We start from the raw sequence: 17,481 nt of genomic DNA, 5'->3' as shown, positions 1-17,481 counted from the left end.
CAAAATAGAGAATAGACATAAATTGGGATATAAAATAAATCAGATTTAATTAAATTTAGTCCTGATCTAAAGATTTGATGAGTCTAAATTCTTCAGAAATATCCATCACCTGAATTTCAACTCTTCTTCAACTCTAAAACCTATGTCTATTTTAAATAGAATTTTAGATTGATATCTGTATCTACCCCCTCTTGCCTGCCTCAGAGAGCTCCACAAAGTGACTGCAGGTTGATCATTTCCTGCCCAGCTGCAGACAGGTAACCCAAGGATAACTCCTCTGATCAACGTGATGTTGGGGCTAGAGAGGAGGTTCCCAATGAGAAACATAAGAAAATGGACTTCCCACATGTTTACCATGGATATCTTTTAGTTTGATGAAGTTTAGAAGGGGAGATCTTGTCTAAAGTTGATTGTTGAAGAGCTTAATCATATCTCTGGTGCTATTGCAGCTGCCATTTCATTCCACAGCACCTTCTTGCTCATGTTCAAGACTGCCAGTGACATGGATGCAGGTACAGCCATACCATTAAAATGTTTAAAGTTTCAGGAAGACTCACAGTGCCACAAAGCACGGCCATGTCATTTCTGACCTCTGCAGCAGATGAAATGTAACTTGGAGAAGGGGCTGCCAACGAGCTGTGCAGTGTGGCTGCGTGTCTCATGTCTGCATTTGTTTCAGAGGGACTGTTCCTAATTAGCACTGATGTCACCAAGTGTAGTCAGGCATACATGGTATGAAAGTCAAATAGAGTAGTAATTCATTGTGTTCTACCCCACCAAGATGAAAATTGGATGTCTTTCCTTTTTACCAGGTAGTTCTGAACCCAGTGCTCCCTGCTCCTGCAGTGCAGAGTTACTCCACATAATAGGAATGTGCAGGTAAGAAGTAAGGTATGACGAATGTTACTACTACATGATCTGAATTCACTCATACCAGTGGTTTTTTCTTGTACTTGGGGAAGGCTGAAAAGCACAGGGTAACCTCTGCAGAATAACAATGAACACAGCCAGAGAGAGCAGAAAATTGCATGATATGTAAGCACATTCTAAACGCTGACTCACAGCACCCCACATTTCCCCCTGCTGCCTTCAAAACTCTCCCTAATCTCCTCGTATGTTCAGCTTACAGCATGATTCACAAGGTCCCTGAAGCACCCCCACCCCCATTCTTTGGCTTTTTATTTTCCTTCTACTCCTACTCTTTCCATTTTCCCCCCTGATACCTGCTGAACCATTGTTTTCTAGATCTATCGTCATTACTTCCGACAGTCCCTGAACATCGGGATGTGGTCTCTAAAACAATGCCCAAACCCTTTTTCACATACTTCCTCCTATCTGCAACTCTCCTGGCCCTAATTTAGTCTACATTTTACTAATTATAAATATGGATAATATGAAATCAACTGCATGAAAGATTCAAATGAAACTTTCTTTTGAGAGATTATTTCAAGTTTTAAGTTTCCAAGTTAATAAACATGGCTCTGGAGGATGAGGCTTACCTCAACTTCATTTATGGCACCCAGATAGCTCCTTTGCAAAGTGTGACTGGGAAACCACCATATCATTAAAAACCCCTCCAGATTTGCAGTACCATAAACTGCTAGGGGGAAAAAAAGCCTACTCGACTACTATGCAACTCAATTTAATAAAGGACCATATAAAACAACTTACGTTGTAACTCACAGCAAACTAAGAATTTTGGAAAATCAATTTTTGCTTAAGTTTTCCTTTTTGTAATGAGAACATAACCCTTCTCCCATCACCAAGCTCAGCAACATCCTCCTGCCCTAGAACACGGCAGCCAAGAATCAAGCCACTGACAGAGCAGCACCTGCTTTGTATATCCTGCGCTCAATGTAAACTACCTTTCAGTTTAGTGGGTTTGGATACAGACTGAACTTTTCCACTCTACAATCAACTTGCAAAATTGATTAATGTGATTTTGCGAGAAAGCCATTGTCAGAATAGAGATGATCTCACTAAAATAGGATGTAGCTACTTAAGATGTCAAGTGAAATCAGTACTCTTGTAGTTCAAACAAACATCTGAAAAAGATACTACGCATCATCAGTTTCCACAAAGATGTAATACAGGGGACATTGACAAGTCTTTCTTCAAAATTCTGTTACTTTTACATATTTCTAAATAGTAAAAAACTACAGAACAAAAAATCTTAAGTAAATGTATTTATTATTGTTGGATTTTTTAATGCAGAAATAGTGTTATTTCAATTATAGGCTTACAATCCTGTTTCATTGTTTGTGCCAAAACAAGAGACAAGAATACATTGGTCAACTGCATTTTGATTAAGAGTCCAACTGTGGTTTCATATGTTTATGCACACATTTCATTGACAGCAGGATTGATTACATTTGTACATGAAAGGAGAATTTGTCTCAAAAAAAATTTGAGAAGACTAAGGACTCTTCTTATTTGAACACCGGTTTTATACAGAAAATCCATTTGCATACATGAAGAAAATATATGCGAAGGATACGAAGACCAACTTCACAAAATTTATGTCACCTTGACTGCTACAACATTAATATGGAAATTAGTCTTTTATTAAAGGGAACCAGTTGTGACACAAACAGAAATAGCTCTTCCCCCTTCCCAGTTTTAACTACATATAACTCAGTGAATACGGTTTTCAGAACAGACCTCTGTTTCACCTGCCCATTGTTTTAAGAAGTGAAAGTTTAGCCCTTTATCAATGATTATAACACAATTTCCTACCCTTTCATATTTTATGAGAGTATCAAAGACCAAAAGAGTTTATGATTTCCAAGAATGCCTTGTGAATTAACTGGTGTGGCTAAGAGCTGGATATGGATAATGCTGAAAACAACTATTGAAAAATATGTCTTTAATGGTGAAAACAATTACTTCTCTTAACTGAAACCTCTTTAGCATGCAATCAGACAAGCATCAAGGAACACGTACCCAATAGGAAATTCTCTTGTAATTATTAGTAGCATCTTCTTTCTTCCTTTGAACTATTAACAAAAGCTAATGTTAAAGCAGTTATGAAGAACCAAACAGAAGCAAAGGACAGAAAACAAAAACAGCCCTTATTTCTAGAGGTTGCCTCACTCAGAGCCACCCAACAGGAGCCAGGTCCTAGAGGAACGACGCGCTCACCATCCTGAAATACCGCGGCTGAGTTGGGCGCCAGTTATCAACCAAGGGATGATCAGGCTCATTCTCGGCATTCTTGGAGAGGCTGCGGAGCTTTGCCATCTGCAGAAGAGCAAAAATTGAAGTGTCCTGATGGAAATCCTTTGGTATCAAATCCACAGCCCAACAATTAAACTAAGGAGGCTGGTCGAGCTGTGGAAAAAAGTCTCCTTCAAAGTTGTGAAGATGTCCTTCACCCCACCACCATAAGAACTGTACTCATGGCTTTTTTGTAGCAGTGATAGTCTTAGGAATAGTCAAAACATAAAAATAGGTCCTATTTGAACAGGATTTTGAAAAATAGTGTCATTTAGGTACTGTCTACAGAACCGTGTAAGGCCAAAGAAACTGTGGGAAGTACTCAGAAAATGTGAATACAGCAGCAAGTGCTCTATAAACCTCTCCTACTCTAACCCTGCCTTAGTGCCTGATTGTTAAAAATCCTTTAGAATTGCAAGGTTTTAAAGCTGAATTATAAATGAATTGTTCATTTCCATAGCAGGTCTGAGCAGAGGATACATTTTGCTGCAGTGACAAAGAAGTTCATTATTAATAACAGCAATTAAAATCTGGATAAAGACCTGGTCAAGGTTTCAACTTGAAAATGCAGCCCCATGCAGGGCACACATCACCTTTGTTCACCAGGACCTTCAATATGCTGATTTTCAGTACAGACTTCAAGGCCAATACAAGCAGAACTTCTGTCTAGGTTGTAAAACCTGGGTTCACTGTGATTAAACTAGTTCCAGTTTATGGACTGAGCTAGCTCAGGCATCTCAACATTACTCTTCACTGAACAGCTCAGAAAAACCAGCCATCTCAGTCTGCCTGAACAATGATGAGGTCATATTTATAACAAACATAATATGCATCCGATGGATTCATAGTCTGAAATTAAATTTCAGATTTCAGATGAAGAATAATTTGTATGGGAAGAGATGAAAATTGTTAATCAGTTTTGTTAATACTGATAAACTACTATTGGAGAAGAGTGCTGGGGTTTATTATTTGTGGAAGATCTGCTCTACTCAGTAAAAAACCAACATGTATTCAGGCTACAATTACATAAAGATGAAAAAATTAATCTGCAATTAGACAGTTATTCCACAGTTAAATTCCTGTTCTTTCATTAAAAGTAATCTGAGCAGCTAGGCCACCCACACTGTATCTCACTGGGATTTCTGGTGAATTGATTTTCCTGCAGAGCACTGATTTGCAGCAACTGCACTTCCCCTTGTGGCTAATATACAGTTACCATCTGGCTGCAAAAGCATCCAAGAAATCCACCGCAAATGCACACACACTTAAAATAATCACTATTAATGAGGCTGCCATGGTAGTACACTGTCTAGGATTAGAAATAATTGGCAACACAATCCTCTTATGAATACATTATTTAGAGTGCAGGCACTCTGGAGTGAGGGAAGTATTTCTAGACAATAACTCACACACACTGCCAATTCTGCCTGAAAAGCAGCTACCTCAGGGTAAGAGCCAATGTCTCATCTTTATGTAGTAATTTCATCTTTACCTTAAATGCTCCATTTTTTCTACAGGAAGGATAGTTAAAGAACAGGCTGTATGTTTCCCAAAACTCACTAATTTTAGAACAGCTGAGAAAAAGACCATGACCCAAACACAACAGTACTCAAAAAGTCTTTTCATGAAGCTGGATCAATGATGTGATTAGTTATTTCTTTAAAAATGCATTTTATATCAGAGATGTTCAATAATGACTACACTTTTCCTAGTAAAATCTATAGCTGATCTTCTGCAATATAAACATCTAAATAATCATATTGTAATCATATAAACATGACTCATTTTGGGGAAACCAGTCAGATGATATTTGTATTTTTCACACAAGTACCCACTTTAAAATAGCTCCCATATTTTAATTTTCAGATGGGCAAGGAAACAGGAGGCAGAGCAATTCAATGAGCTCTGAAAATTAAGCTGTAAATGACATGAATACATTGTCATATTTCGTGTATTGCCAGCTAAGGTTCTCATCGTACCTGAGTTGCATTACTTAAAAGATGAAGAGCCACATAAACACAAAGTACTAGAAAATAAAAATATTTTCTTTCTGTGATAACATGCACATCAATGAATACACTAAACACATTATCATCTTGAAAACCTAAAATGAAAAGTTATGTGTCTGAATATAATATTACATAATATGTCAGTCCCTTGATTAATATTCATGTGCTTTGTATCCTGGAGCCTTGAAGTTAGTGGTATCATATCCTTATAGTCTGCTGACTAGAGGAATAACCTCAGATGAGAACACTTACTTGTGTGGTAACAGTAGAATCACAGGTGGAAATGTGCTGAAGAGGGCATTCAAATTCCTCTAAGTGGATTGAGGGGAAATTAGGAGGGGAAATTAACAAGAAATATTTCTTTACAGTAAGTGACCAAAGGAGTTTTTTTGACATTACCAATAAATTAGAGTTATCTAATGTTGCTCCAGTTTATGAAAATTTAGCTGGTGTGCCTTCCAGAAACACAGGTATCAAGCACATGATTCAACACTTCCAATTTACACTCCCATCTGCAATACAGGGCAGGCAGAATCACCAATCCCATTACATTTGTATTCTGATAAATGATGTTTTTGAAAGAAAACTCTTACCATGTACACTGTGGTATGCTTTTACTGATTTAAAACACTCTTTGATGTCTGTGGGCTTGAACTACCATGATGTTGGATGTGGGCTAGTTCTTCACTCTCCTTTTAATCCTGTAATTTCTCACAAATGCAGTGAGTGTTTTCCTTGTCAAAAGAATAAATTCAGGTTATGGCACATAAGTAAAAAGAAGGAGGAAGTTTACCTGGTCTGAACTGACTATGATAGGCTCTCTAAGAATAATCCAGGTAACACACTCTTCACAAGGTGGAGTAGTGAAAGATCCATGGTATGTCCAGTAGTCATGAGATTTAGGGAAAAGAATTGAAGGATCGAAGTTTGGAAAAGGAACCATTTTCCCCTTTAAAATAAAAACAAAAACACAACAAAACCAAACAGAAAACCAACAAATCTAGTCAAGATTAGTTTGCAGCTCTCTTATTTTAAGAAACAGGAAGTGACTCAGATACTTCAAATGTATGAACTGAGGAAAGTAAGCACAGATCTACATGAGATATAATGATGCAATGTGAGGATAAGTGGACTGAATGACCCTTACAGATGGGCCCAGAGAAGCATGACAAAACATAAAACTTCATGGTGCTACTTCTTGTACCAGAGCTAACTCATGTGAAGTGGTGTCCAGTACCAATGTGTTTCACTCACTTCTGTGCAGAAATACTCCTCTTCTGGCCTCCTTTCTTATGGAAATTGTTTCTATCTATTGAATATTGGATTATGTCACCATATAAAAAAGTGAGACAGGTACTACTTTCATAGTATTTGTGCTAATAACAAGCAAGACAGCCTATGAAATGTGAGAATTACCACATAATGCTATCTAAGACACAAATGTCTACTCAGTGGCATTTCCAGAGATCCATTAGGCAGCCTATATATTAAGACCAAATGGACTGATCTCCAAAGATGCCTTTTATTTGGCACTGCCCACTGAGGCAATAAGGTTCCATGCCTAGTTTTTAGGTGAGTAAAAATTGGCGAAATGACTTGTTTTCCCAAACTCTTAAGCCCCACTAAAGTCAAAGAAGGCTCATATGTAAATGGAAGAGAAAGGACTTTTGATGGTAATGAAAAGCTATGCATGGTTTTATTCCCAAATATATTCTGGAAATGTTGCAGAGCAGAATTTGAAAACTAGAAAGTCAGACATCGTGATACTGGGGTTTTTTTTGTCCTGAGACTTTGAGCAGTCTTCCTATAATGAAAGCCCAACATCATTACCTTTGTTTTGATTGCATTTATTTCTTCAAGAATTCTCTTCATCTCTGGTTTGGGAGTTTCCCCTACCTGTAAAGAAGAGAGCATGAGCTAAGCAAGGAGTTCTGCTTGACCAGCTTTCTTCTTCCTCCTACTTTTCCATATGAGCATCTAAACATATATAAACTATAAAATTATAATGCATTAACCCAACCTATCACACCTACCAGCTTGGTAAGCTATGTCTTCTGTCTGTTACCTCTGTCCATACCCCAACAGGTATTATGATACAAAGGGGGAAATTGTATCAGTATAGAAATTTTTTCATAACAGGTAATTTCACAACACAGATTTCACGGTCAGATATATTGTTTGCAATTGCTGATCTCAAAAAAGACATCCATCTTTCTACCTCTAGTGCTATCTCTAGTGAATATGAATTAAACAGGAGAGGGCAACAGCTAATACTTCAGGGCTAAGGTTGTATGCCCCCAAAAGGATTTATAAAAAAGGATGAGTTATATGCATTGCCTGTGAGATAGTTCTGTTTGAGAGAAAGTTCATGAAGAACCTAGAAGAGATACATGTCCTTGAAATCCGTCCCCAATAAGCAAAAACACAGCTGACTGCTGTTGGTCAGAGGGCACTTCTGACACATGTCCCCATTCCATGAGCCACATAGTGACACAATAGCTGCAGGCACAAGTGTGTGTAGTGCTGGATACCACTTGACATAATATGACTCATGCTCTATAACTTGAAAAGGATACATTACTGAAAGTCAACCCCTTCAATGTGGTAGGATCCCTAGAAAATATACTCAGAGAATTTTGCTTTTTTTCAACCCTCTAAGAATAGAAACTCCATAGCATCAGTGCAAAGAAGGGTTGCATGGTTCTACTTACTTGCAAAAATATGGCCAGAGCAGCTATCCCATCAGTTCTTCTCCTAGCATCAAGATAATTACTGTATTTGGGATTCCAGTGTAACAAATGTAGCTGGAAACAAAGAAAAATGTAAAAAAACCCATTACTCGACAGCAAGCCATCACAGGCTGAATTTACAGTGATTCACATAACTGCGTGAGTTTGAGGCAACAAAGAATGATAATAAGGCCTTGCAAAAAAGAGAAAAGAAAAAGGGACAGCAAAGTCATATATTAGTTATATCTGTCATACATTATTAATTATACTACCATTTGCTTTAAAATAAACTATAAATATCTTAATAAGAAATGGGAAAAAATTAACTGGAATCTCATCTTAAAGCTGAAGAAAAGCTGCTTAAGTAAGCAGGTAGAACATGCAGTTCAGACATCATCTACTGATATGTGATTCATTTCTATTTGGCATTGAAATTACAGCAATTCTGTCAAAGAAGCCGTATGAATGTCATTCATGTATATCATTAGTCTACATTTCTCATTTTCTTTACAATCCTAAAGTGGTAAAGAACCAAGGTAATTCATTCTTCCCCCTTTCTATCACTGCAATTTTACACTTTTACTATAATTCTGTATTTTCAGAATACTGTTTTAGTAAGTTTGGATTGCTTCTGAGTAATTCAGTCTTCTTGTGCTGTATCACACCAAATTGGTTTGAGAACATGGAAACCTTTGTTTCACACAGTATTTTTCTTTTCTCGTGGTGTGAGAGTTACTTCAACCTGATTCACATTTATAAGAATCGATGGGAGTAAGAATAAAAATGCACAGATAAATAAATAGAAAGAACTCCCTGAAAAGCAGACAAATGACAAATTTTGTCCCACCAGAACAATAGTGACAAATTTTATTTTACACCCTGTTTTAAAGTAAAAAGTGGTGAGCCTTACCTCTCCTGCATACCTCACTCCATTCACAACATGCTCCGAGCCGTGGTCGTCAGACGAGCCCCAGTGGAAGTGCAGCTGCCGTAGCCTGTAGACTTGTGGAAGTGGCCCACCTCTCAGCACTGCAATTGATAATCTGCAACAGCATCAGACTGAAGTATCTCCCAATTCTTTAAAATGAAATACATATGTAGCTACAATATTTACACACGTATTTACATATTTACTGTACAGATGCTCTGTGTTCTGAAAATCTGCACTGATTTTAGCCACATGTCAGGCAACCATCTTCAGCTATATGCACTTACAGGCAGAGAACTTTAGTATCTAGGCTTCCATTACAGTCACTAGAGATCACTGATTTAATTCAGCTGCATAAATGTGCACCTAGTACTTTCTGGAATATTCCAGAGACATCTGGACAGGACTGAGAAACGTGGTCCAGGATCTGTGGAAGAACTGTACATTTCTAAAGCAGTATCTGGAGGCAAGGGGAAACGGATTAGGTTATCAAACATGTCACAGGATGCCTGTGTTTGGGTGACTGAAGTATACCCTCAGCAGAACAGTCAAGCCTCTAGAGTAATTCTGCTTGCCTTAAGGTAGACACTCAACAGACAGTGACCTGGATTGCTCTCTGGACTCCTTGAACTCCAACTCTGTTGCCTCAAACAGCAGTTTAGATATAACCCACCAACTGTTAAAATCCCACAATAATACACCTAAATTTAGATGTCTTAATCTCCCCCTGACTTGAATCTAGGATTTATCTGTGCGGAAGTACATAAACATAACCACGATTAAGATCAACTACTAACGTGATGATAAACAAATTTCCACAAAACACAACAAAATTGTGTGTCTTACCGCAAGCTATGACTTATTTGTTTAAAAAGTTATGAAATTACTGATGCTGCTTCTGCTCTAATGGCTGCTCCCTCCGGTTATGGAAGAGGAGTAAGAAAGCAGCAAATAAACCAGAAAAGCAATCACTGAGAATGCAAGCTATTTTACTAATGAAAAGTTCAGCCTGTGATGAATGATATCTAGTATTCTAAATAATCTTAACATTTATAAATAAAATTGTAAATGGAGGTGGTGTATTTGAAAGGATCAATAAAATAGAAAGAATGTATTTACATTCACCAAATACTGAAAGATACTCAATTCTCATTCATGTTTTTTGAGGATAGAATTTACAGCATTCCTATAAAACATGCAGCAGTTCTCAAGAACAGGTCTTTATATGCCAGAGAAAAATATCCTTCAATATGAAAAGAAAATAATTAAATCCATTATTGTCTCAAGACATACAGCACTAAGAGTAGAGCAAGCTGTTATTCTCAACAAATTCCTTTTACTTCTTCCCACAGACATTCTGAACTCTAGTCAACACAGTCAGGGTAAGAGTAGTAGCTGATGAGGCCATCAATTCTCCATCAAAATAGATCTGTGAGGCCAAATAATCCTCTTTAGGCAAAAACATGTCATTATTTCCACTGATGGGCCATCAGCAGACATTTTTGATTGGGCATTAGGTGAAGCTCTGCATCATCTCCTGCCAACACATTCCAGCTTCACTAATCTATAAATAGACAGTAACTTTTACCTAGCACACTTTAAGCAGACAGAATGATGCCAGCCACAGCTCCTGAAGGACAAAAAGGTGTTTCCTTTCTTTTAATTACAAGTGTGTAGTATTAAACATATAAATACATGAAATGACAATGTAAGTAAATGAAGTTTTCCTGCATTTTAAAAAAGGAAAAGTAAACAAAACCATTACAACAATAAAGGTCTTCAATATTTAAAACATTTAAAATCCCAAAGTATGTCTGCATAGCTCAAAATGAGTAAGATAATTTTTTTTTTAAAGCATGTGCTTTGGAACCTAAATTCTAAACATATCTTTATCCTCTAGGGCTTTTGTTTTCAATACTACACAAATAAAAATGCACAAACACATAACAGAAAAAGAATATATAAAACAAAAGTTTATAAAACAAGAGATGGTATCTTGACATTATTTTTCAGCAATGTTAGTATATAATATTTACATGTAATAGGGAATTTTTCTGACAATTATTACACAGGAAATGTTCACCTTAAATATCTGAGTCACAGCAGAATTACCAAAATGTAACTCCCTTAAACTTGCTGTCATTAAAGTAACATGGCCCAGGTGCAGGAATATACAAACCAGCTCATTCCTTTTTTGGTGCCTTATTGTTGCAAACTTTAATCCCACTGCACACTGACTGACTCTAAATGGGTTTGTACACCACCATTAGTGCCTGATACCAGACATAAAAATGTCACGTCAGTCTTGCCCAAATTCTGTGCCCCTCACACATCCACACTTGAAGAATGATCTATCACAGAACAATCCTACATGGACACACACGTAGACATCTGTTCTGGAAAAAAGCTCACCTTTTATTTGAGCTGTCATCAGCTGAGCAGCATGAGACAAAACAGGCTAATAAAAGAATGGGCTTTTTTTGACTTTCAATGTAATCTCTAGGGCAAGTGTTGCACAGAAGGATGTTACTAAGGCAAGAAAACCCTGTCTCTCATTCTGTGACACAGCAAAATGAAGCTGTCATGCAGTTGAGTGGAGATGGCTGCTCCAGTCACTTTACTTTAGCTAGCTGGGTGTCCTTGACAACAGAAAAGTGACAAGAAGCTTTTCGAATATGTGCATCCACTTGCTGAGCAGCTTCTGTAGGGGTCTGGTTGTTAATCTGTGCTAGTCAATTGTCATTTGCCCTCACTAAGGTAAAACTGGCATGGTTATGCCTACACAAATGCCTTCCCTGTTTGCAGTAAAGGCACACCATGAAAGCCAGGTGGAAAAACCCACGGAGAACAAAACAGACTCATGAGATGAGTCGTGTTTATGAACATGAGAAGGAATGACTGTTATAGGAAGATTTATGATCTCGCATCCTGTCATATCCATAAAATGAAATGGCAAACCACAATGAAATTAAATTAGTAATGTACTACTGTATGACAATTGAAAAGACGTATTACCTTTGTTATACTGCTTCATCATAGAATCTAACAGTGCAGTACAGAAACCACAGCTGCTTCACATCAGTGTCACATTTTGAAAGTCATAAAAAAGCCTCTGCTCACAAGAGGATCTCTGTACTGAAACTGTCTGGCTAACTGCAGGGATGTAATATGTTTCTGAAAAGCTTTTGGAACTCAAATTTCAGTTCTCACTGAAATTTTCTTTAAGCAAGCACTGAATAGATATGCAGAAGGATTACTTTTGCTTCTGTTTGAACTTTGTACTCTTTTAGGGACAGAGTGGGAAAGAAAAGTGTCAGATAGAAGCCTGTCAGCCTGCCACTCACCCTCACCTACACTGTAACTCATCTTTGCCAGTTTTGTGCCCATTGATCACAGCCTGTTTGTTCATCAGGGAGCTCCCAAATCATCTTTGTTTGTGATCTGTGTAGGGCTGAATAGGTGGCCGCCCCACCTCCAGGGGTGGAAAACTGACAGTCCTCTGTGTAACTGTAGCCTCAGCAGGCCCTTGACTAGAATTAAAAGCCAAGCACTTTTAATTCTAACAATGGAAATTGAAAGTTAACAGGAGCTCAAATCCTAAATTCCCTGTACCCAAGTACAGGAGTTCTCAATACCTTCATGTAGACAGATGTGTTGTTACAGTGAAGGAAGAATTTAACTTTGCTGCCTTTTGCCTTACGCACTACAGCCATTGAGTGGTATGTACGTACCACAGCTACAAAAGTACTGGGATTTAGTGGTGCTATTCTTGTAACAGCTACTGGTTTTCTCCAGTGTAAATTCAGCAGACAAAATGTTAAATAATATTTTGCAGGAATCAACCAAAACTGGAATGTCTATAGACAGACTTCCCCTTGGTTTAATTAAAGTTACTGGGGTCCATCCTCTCTCTTTAATAATCAGTCAACAAATGAATGTTTTATTTACCAAAAGTTGATAATCAAAAATTCATTTGCAAAAATAAATGAGATTTCCCACAAAGGGTTATTTGAGGAAATGCTGGCCACAAGCCCTAGTCATGCTGAAAGAATTGATTAGCAACAAGCTCCAACTTCTTACAGTAACTGTCTCTAATTTTTTTTTTTTTTGCATCATCCACTTTCAGAGTCACCCATTTCTTTGGTAGGAAAGATTCTGAAAGCAGCAACAAGGTAACCCTGTAAGAATGTGTGCCTGCACTGAGGTACTCCAAGCCCTTAAATATCATCCATCTGAAAGCCAGTAAAAGAAGAAGTAGGAATTTGGTTGGTTGATGAACACCCATAGAAAGTGCCAACAAAAACAACAGACAAAGACAGAAGATGAAGGAAGGCATTCATTTGATGTAGCCTTAGTGTATCTCTCCTCAGCTGCTCTGTCTGAGTTCCATTACCAGACTTTTGTATCTTTATTGTTTCTCAAACAATCAAACATCTTGGTGTAAGCATTTAACCAAGCTATTACAACAAAAGCTGAAGAGTCATTAATTGTAAAGAAGTTATATATCTCACACAGCATCATGACAATAGTTCCACCAGTTAGAAGCTCTCAGGACATTTCTCTGACATGATTTTTTTCAAATTTTAGAAATAAATGGATTCTGCTAGTGGAAATAAGATTTCAGCCCTAATTCAAACCAAAACTGGGTCACTGCTGGATCTAAAAGAGTATCTGAATTGCCAGTCAGGCCAAAAAACCACAGAAGTGGCAGGCTGCCAAAGTACCCAAGTTCAGGTGTGTGTTTTACTGGGCCCAGCCACCTAGAAGGTTTGATTTCAGCTCCCAGTTCTTTCCTGCATTTTGAGACTCCAGCCTCCACCTGCAATCATTTTATAGTGCATAAGATCCATCTACATTGGTACAGTAAGGCAGGGAACTGAGTCCGCAAGAATCCATTAACTTGTATGGACAGGCAGCAGAGGCACGATACTGCTCCTGTAGCAGCTTTATCTGTCAGCAAAGCTTTCAACTCTATAGCAGATTCTCAAAGTCAACTAGACTTTATAAGTAGGTGGAATTCTCAAAGTCCTTCCACTAGGCTAACACCAAACATAAAAGTAATAAGGCCTTTTTCAACATAATACCTGAATTACATTGGATGGCACTCTAATTGCTTGAATTTAAGAAACTGTCCCGAACTGTGAATGCTCCAGGTGTTCTTGGCAGAATACACAATGGATGTAAAACTTGGAGACATCCAAAGTAATTAATTTTATCACTCACCTTGGCAATTTGTTCATCAATCTATTTTATCCAAACAAATGAAGACAGAAGTACAGATATGGGTATGACCACTATAACTGAAAAGAGTCAGGAAAATAAATGAAGCCCTTAGTTTTCTGGTTAACTCAGAAATAATTCAGATAGACAGAGTGACAGATACATAGATAGATATGAGAGAATTAATGTCTTTGTTCCAAAGGAATAAAAGCTTCATTCCTATATGATTGCTATTGCATATGTATGTTTTGTGCAGCTGGTGGTTCTTTTACATAAAAAATAAGCCACTGTACATATCCTAAAAACCTTAAAATGTATTCAAGTCAGTAGGAGTATGCACAGTGGAATTCGTCCTGCAATTAGCATTATATTAGAGAAAGAACACCACCCACAGACTCTGCAGGCAATGGTATAACAAAGGAGACATAACAACAAACACTGAATGTTTCTTGACTTCAAAGAGCTGAGATATACACCTACTTTTTTTGCAGTGAGTCACTTTTTATTTCTGAGATCAAAACACAAGTTACTGAGCAGTTCATCTGAAAAAATATTCAGAACATTCTGAAACTTTCTGCTCTTTGTGGCAAGTATTGCATCCATGCTGTAGATTGCTGTGCCTGGATACTCCCTCCCATTCAAAATCTGAGTTATTCTAACAATAATTACTTTTACTTTTATGCAGAAGATGCAACTATTGGTACATCTGATGCTGTTCTAACAAATACATCAGATGGTAAAAAATGATAATAGTCATGGAGATCTCATGCCACAGCTACATCTCTTTACTTGTGTGTCATTTGATCTGACACTAATAACATTTTTGTTTAAATAACTTTAAAAATTCCCACTTTGCTAGAAAAGCAACAAAACTCTTGACTGCATAGTAATTTGTGAGTTTTGATAGTATATTAACTAGTCCATCTTACATACATTTTGATCCTCAGTTTTCATGAAACCCAAGTAATTTGTTAAAAATCCATTAAATTAAATCTATGTCCATATATAGTTAACTTGAAACAATCTATTAGTAAAATTTCTCTTAGTAATTATGCTGTCAATCCTACTTATATTGTAATGGGAAGTGGAAGTTTTAATGCACATGAGAAATAAGTCTGTACACTGTATGCTCTCAGAGCTGCAAGTGGATAAAAGATTTTGGACATTAAACCTGGCAAAATTAAATTTATCAGCCCCATAATCTTCATTAAGACAAAACCTCATGAATGCCAAGAAGAGCTTTAACTGATTAAATACCGTGACATTGTGGCAACATCTGGTTTGTTACTTCATTTATCAGAAATTACATGGATAGAATTTTTAAATATTGTAACTTAAGATGTTCTGCTGGGCATCTCAAGTAGCTAAAATGGAACTCAGTTCTCACAGATAAAGCCTGGACTCCTTCCTCCTGGAAGGCAACACAACTGCAATGGCTTTTTACAACCCCAAAAATTTATCTTATACCTTAATTCACCCTGTACCAAGTTTCTTTGCGGCTCTCTCCATTCCCCAGGATTTTACCTATGGACTTTAGAAGGAGTCCCAGACCTTTCCCAGCAGCAGCCTAGAGTAGCAGTCACAGAAACCTGTACATCACACACAGGCAGTACACAGAGACCTTCTAACAGCCTGAACAGTCAAAGCAGGCTCTTCCACACAAATTGAAACAGTCACTTATATATGATGCAATGAGAGATGAAAGCAAAACCGACCTGATCTATCAAATGAATCATCAAATACAACTCTGCAGGTTTTTCCATTATTGAGGATGGTCTTAGCTGACCCGGGATCATAACTAGCAAACCATGGTAGTAGAGAACTATCATAATGCACCTCTTTATTATTGATTTCAATCGGTGACTGATGGCGTCCTTTTGCAAAAGGATAATTTTTGTGCCACTGATCTGGTCCTAGAAAAAAGTACAGAGAAGTATCATGAAAATCTTTTCCAGACAGGTATGCATTATACTTGTTACAATTAACACAAGCTTGGCTCTGCTTGAGTACAGAACATCATTTAAGTGTATTAATAAGTAGGTTACTAATTGCGTGGTTGTTACTCATGCCTTACCAAGAGTTTCACTATATTAAAAGCAATTGACTGGTTGATTTCTAGCTGGAATACTGGATACTTCAAGTCACTCAACTGAACCTAAACTCTTACAGCAACCTCAAGACTGACTACTAGGAGACTGATAATATGCCAAGGAAGAAAACTGGAGGTATATACTCCAAGTCCAGCAGTGGCTAGAAATATGATGGGATATACCCAAATGATTAAAACGTGGCACCATGTACTCATATGGAAAGAGAAAAGGCCACTGATCCCTGGACATGCCAGGAATTTGAAACATGGATTTAATTATCATCACGGTTTTACCAAGAAGTTCATGTGGAAAACGCCTGACCAACACTGAGCTGTTCTTCCTGCAGCAGAGAGCAGGAACAAGAGACCACCAATATCCCCAACCTCTGCAGGCAGGAGGGGCCTGCAGCCCAGCGCTGCTCTTCCTGCATTAGGGCTAGCTTAAAGCCGGATTTTATTGCTATGTCAAATTTTAATTTACATCAACAGTAGGAAATCTGACTTTATTTAACTTAGAGACCCCCTGCCATTGACCTCTCCTTCCACCAGCTTCGCCTCTTCCGCGCCTGTGAGCGACAACCAAGCGGCCTCGGCCACGCCACCTGCACAGCCCCGGGCCCGCCTGAAGCCCGCATCCCCCGCCATGCTCCCTCGGGAAGCGGGGCCCCCGTTCTGCCCGGGCTTCGGTGCCAGCAGGAGCGGGCCGGGCGCGGCCCCGCGCTCACCGTTGTCGCTGTCGTAGCCCCAGGGATAGTAGTTGGGGTTGATCATGGTGCGGTGCCGGCGGCTCTGGCAGGACGGCGGCCTCGTCTCACGGCGGCTTTTTATAGACTCCCGCCAAATCCATGCCCGTCCCCGCCGCGCGAGGGCCGGGACGGCCCCGGGAGCCGGGGGCGGGGAGAGCCGCGCTGCTTCGCACCGCCCGCCCGGCTCCCGCTGTCCCCCCGGGAATGCGGGGGAAGGAGCTGGCCCGGGACCGTGCCGGGAATGCCCAGAGAGGGCAAAGGGCTGCCACCGCCTGCCCCGGCGCCGAGGAGATGGGAACGTAGAAAAGCACGGATGTCCAGCACTAGGCACAGGCAGTGTAGGAATAGTTTTCAAATTCAAGTGAGATGTGTACGCATGCATGCGCGGACACACAGCCGGATCAACCAGGAAGCCTTAGCCTGGCTGGCTGCTGAAATGAAATGTGCAGGTCACAGGCAGGCTGGCGGGGCTTTTTATGGCTGTTTGCAGAAAGCCTCTTTGGCGTAAGGCCTGTCCGGTTCGGAGAGGCTGAGTCCCTCCCCA

At 38.9% G+C, this 17,481-nt stretch overlaps 1 protein-coding gene across 1 annotated transcript; it reads right to left on the bottom strand.

The window, feature by feature from the left end:
* Positions 1–2,173: 2,173 nt before the first annotated feature.
* Positions 2,174–17,100, bottom strand: LOC121668465 (carbonic anhydrase 3-like). The gene is made up of 7 exons (XM_042036314.1): positions 16,917–17,100; positions 15,818–16,015; positions 8,865–8,983; positions 7,937–8,029; positions 7,056–7,121; positions 6,019–6,174; positions 2,174–3,240 (listed from the first exon to the last, which is right to left on the bottom strand). Exons 1-7 carry the CDS (start codon positions 16,960–16,962, stop codon positions 3,121–3,123), a joined length of 798 nt encoding a protein of 265 aa, XP_041892248.1. The 5' UTR covers positions 16,963–17,100; the 3' UTR covers positions 2,174–3,120.
* Between the last annotated feature and the right edge of the window lie 381 nt (positions 17,101–17,481).

The sequence above is a fragment of the Corvus kubaryi genome, unplaced genomic scaffold, assembly GCF_017639235.1.
Source record: "Corvus kubaryi isolate FWS band 111438036 unplaced genomic scaffold, C.kubaryi_AGA036_p1.0 37385, whole genome shotgun sequence".
In the NCBI taxonomy this organism is placed as follows: domain Eukaryota; kingdom Metazoa; phylum Chordata; class Aves; order Passeriformes; family Corvidae; genus Corvus; species Corvus kubaryi.
The sequence above is the reverse complement of the archived record's forward strand: the minus strand, read 5'-3'. Positions and strand labels throughout refer to the sequence as shown.

Bases quoted from the DNA above. Each gene is read 5' to 3' on its own strand.
- LOC121668465 (XM_042036314.1), bottom strand. From the start codon at position 16,962: ATGATCAACCCCAACTACTATCCCTGGGGCTACGACAGCGACAACG. The intron at 16,016-16,916 runs GTGAGCGCGGGG...ACTTTTTTCTAG, and splicing joins GGGCTACGACAGCGACAACG to GACCAGATCAGTGGCACAAA. The intron at 3,241-6,018 runs GTAAACTTCCTC...GCTCTTCTGCAG, and splicing joins TCATAGTCAGTTCAGACCAG to ATGGCAAAGCTCCGCAGCCT.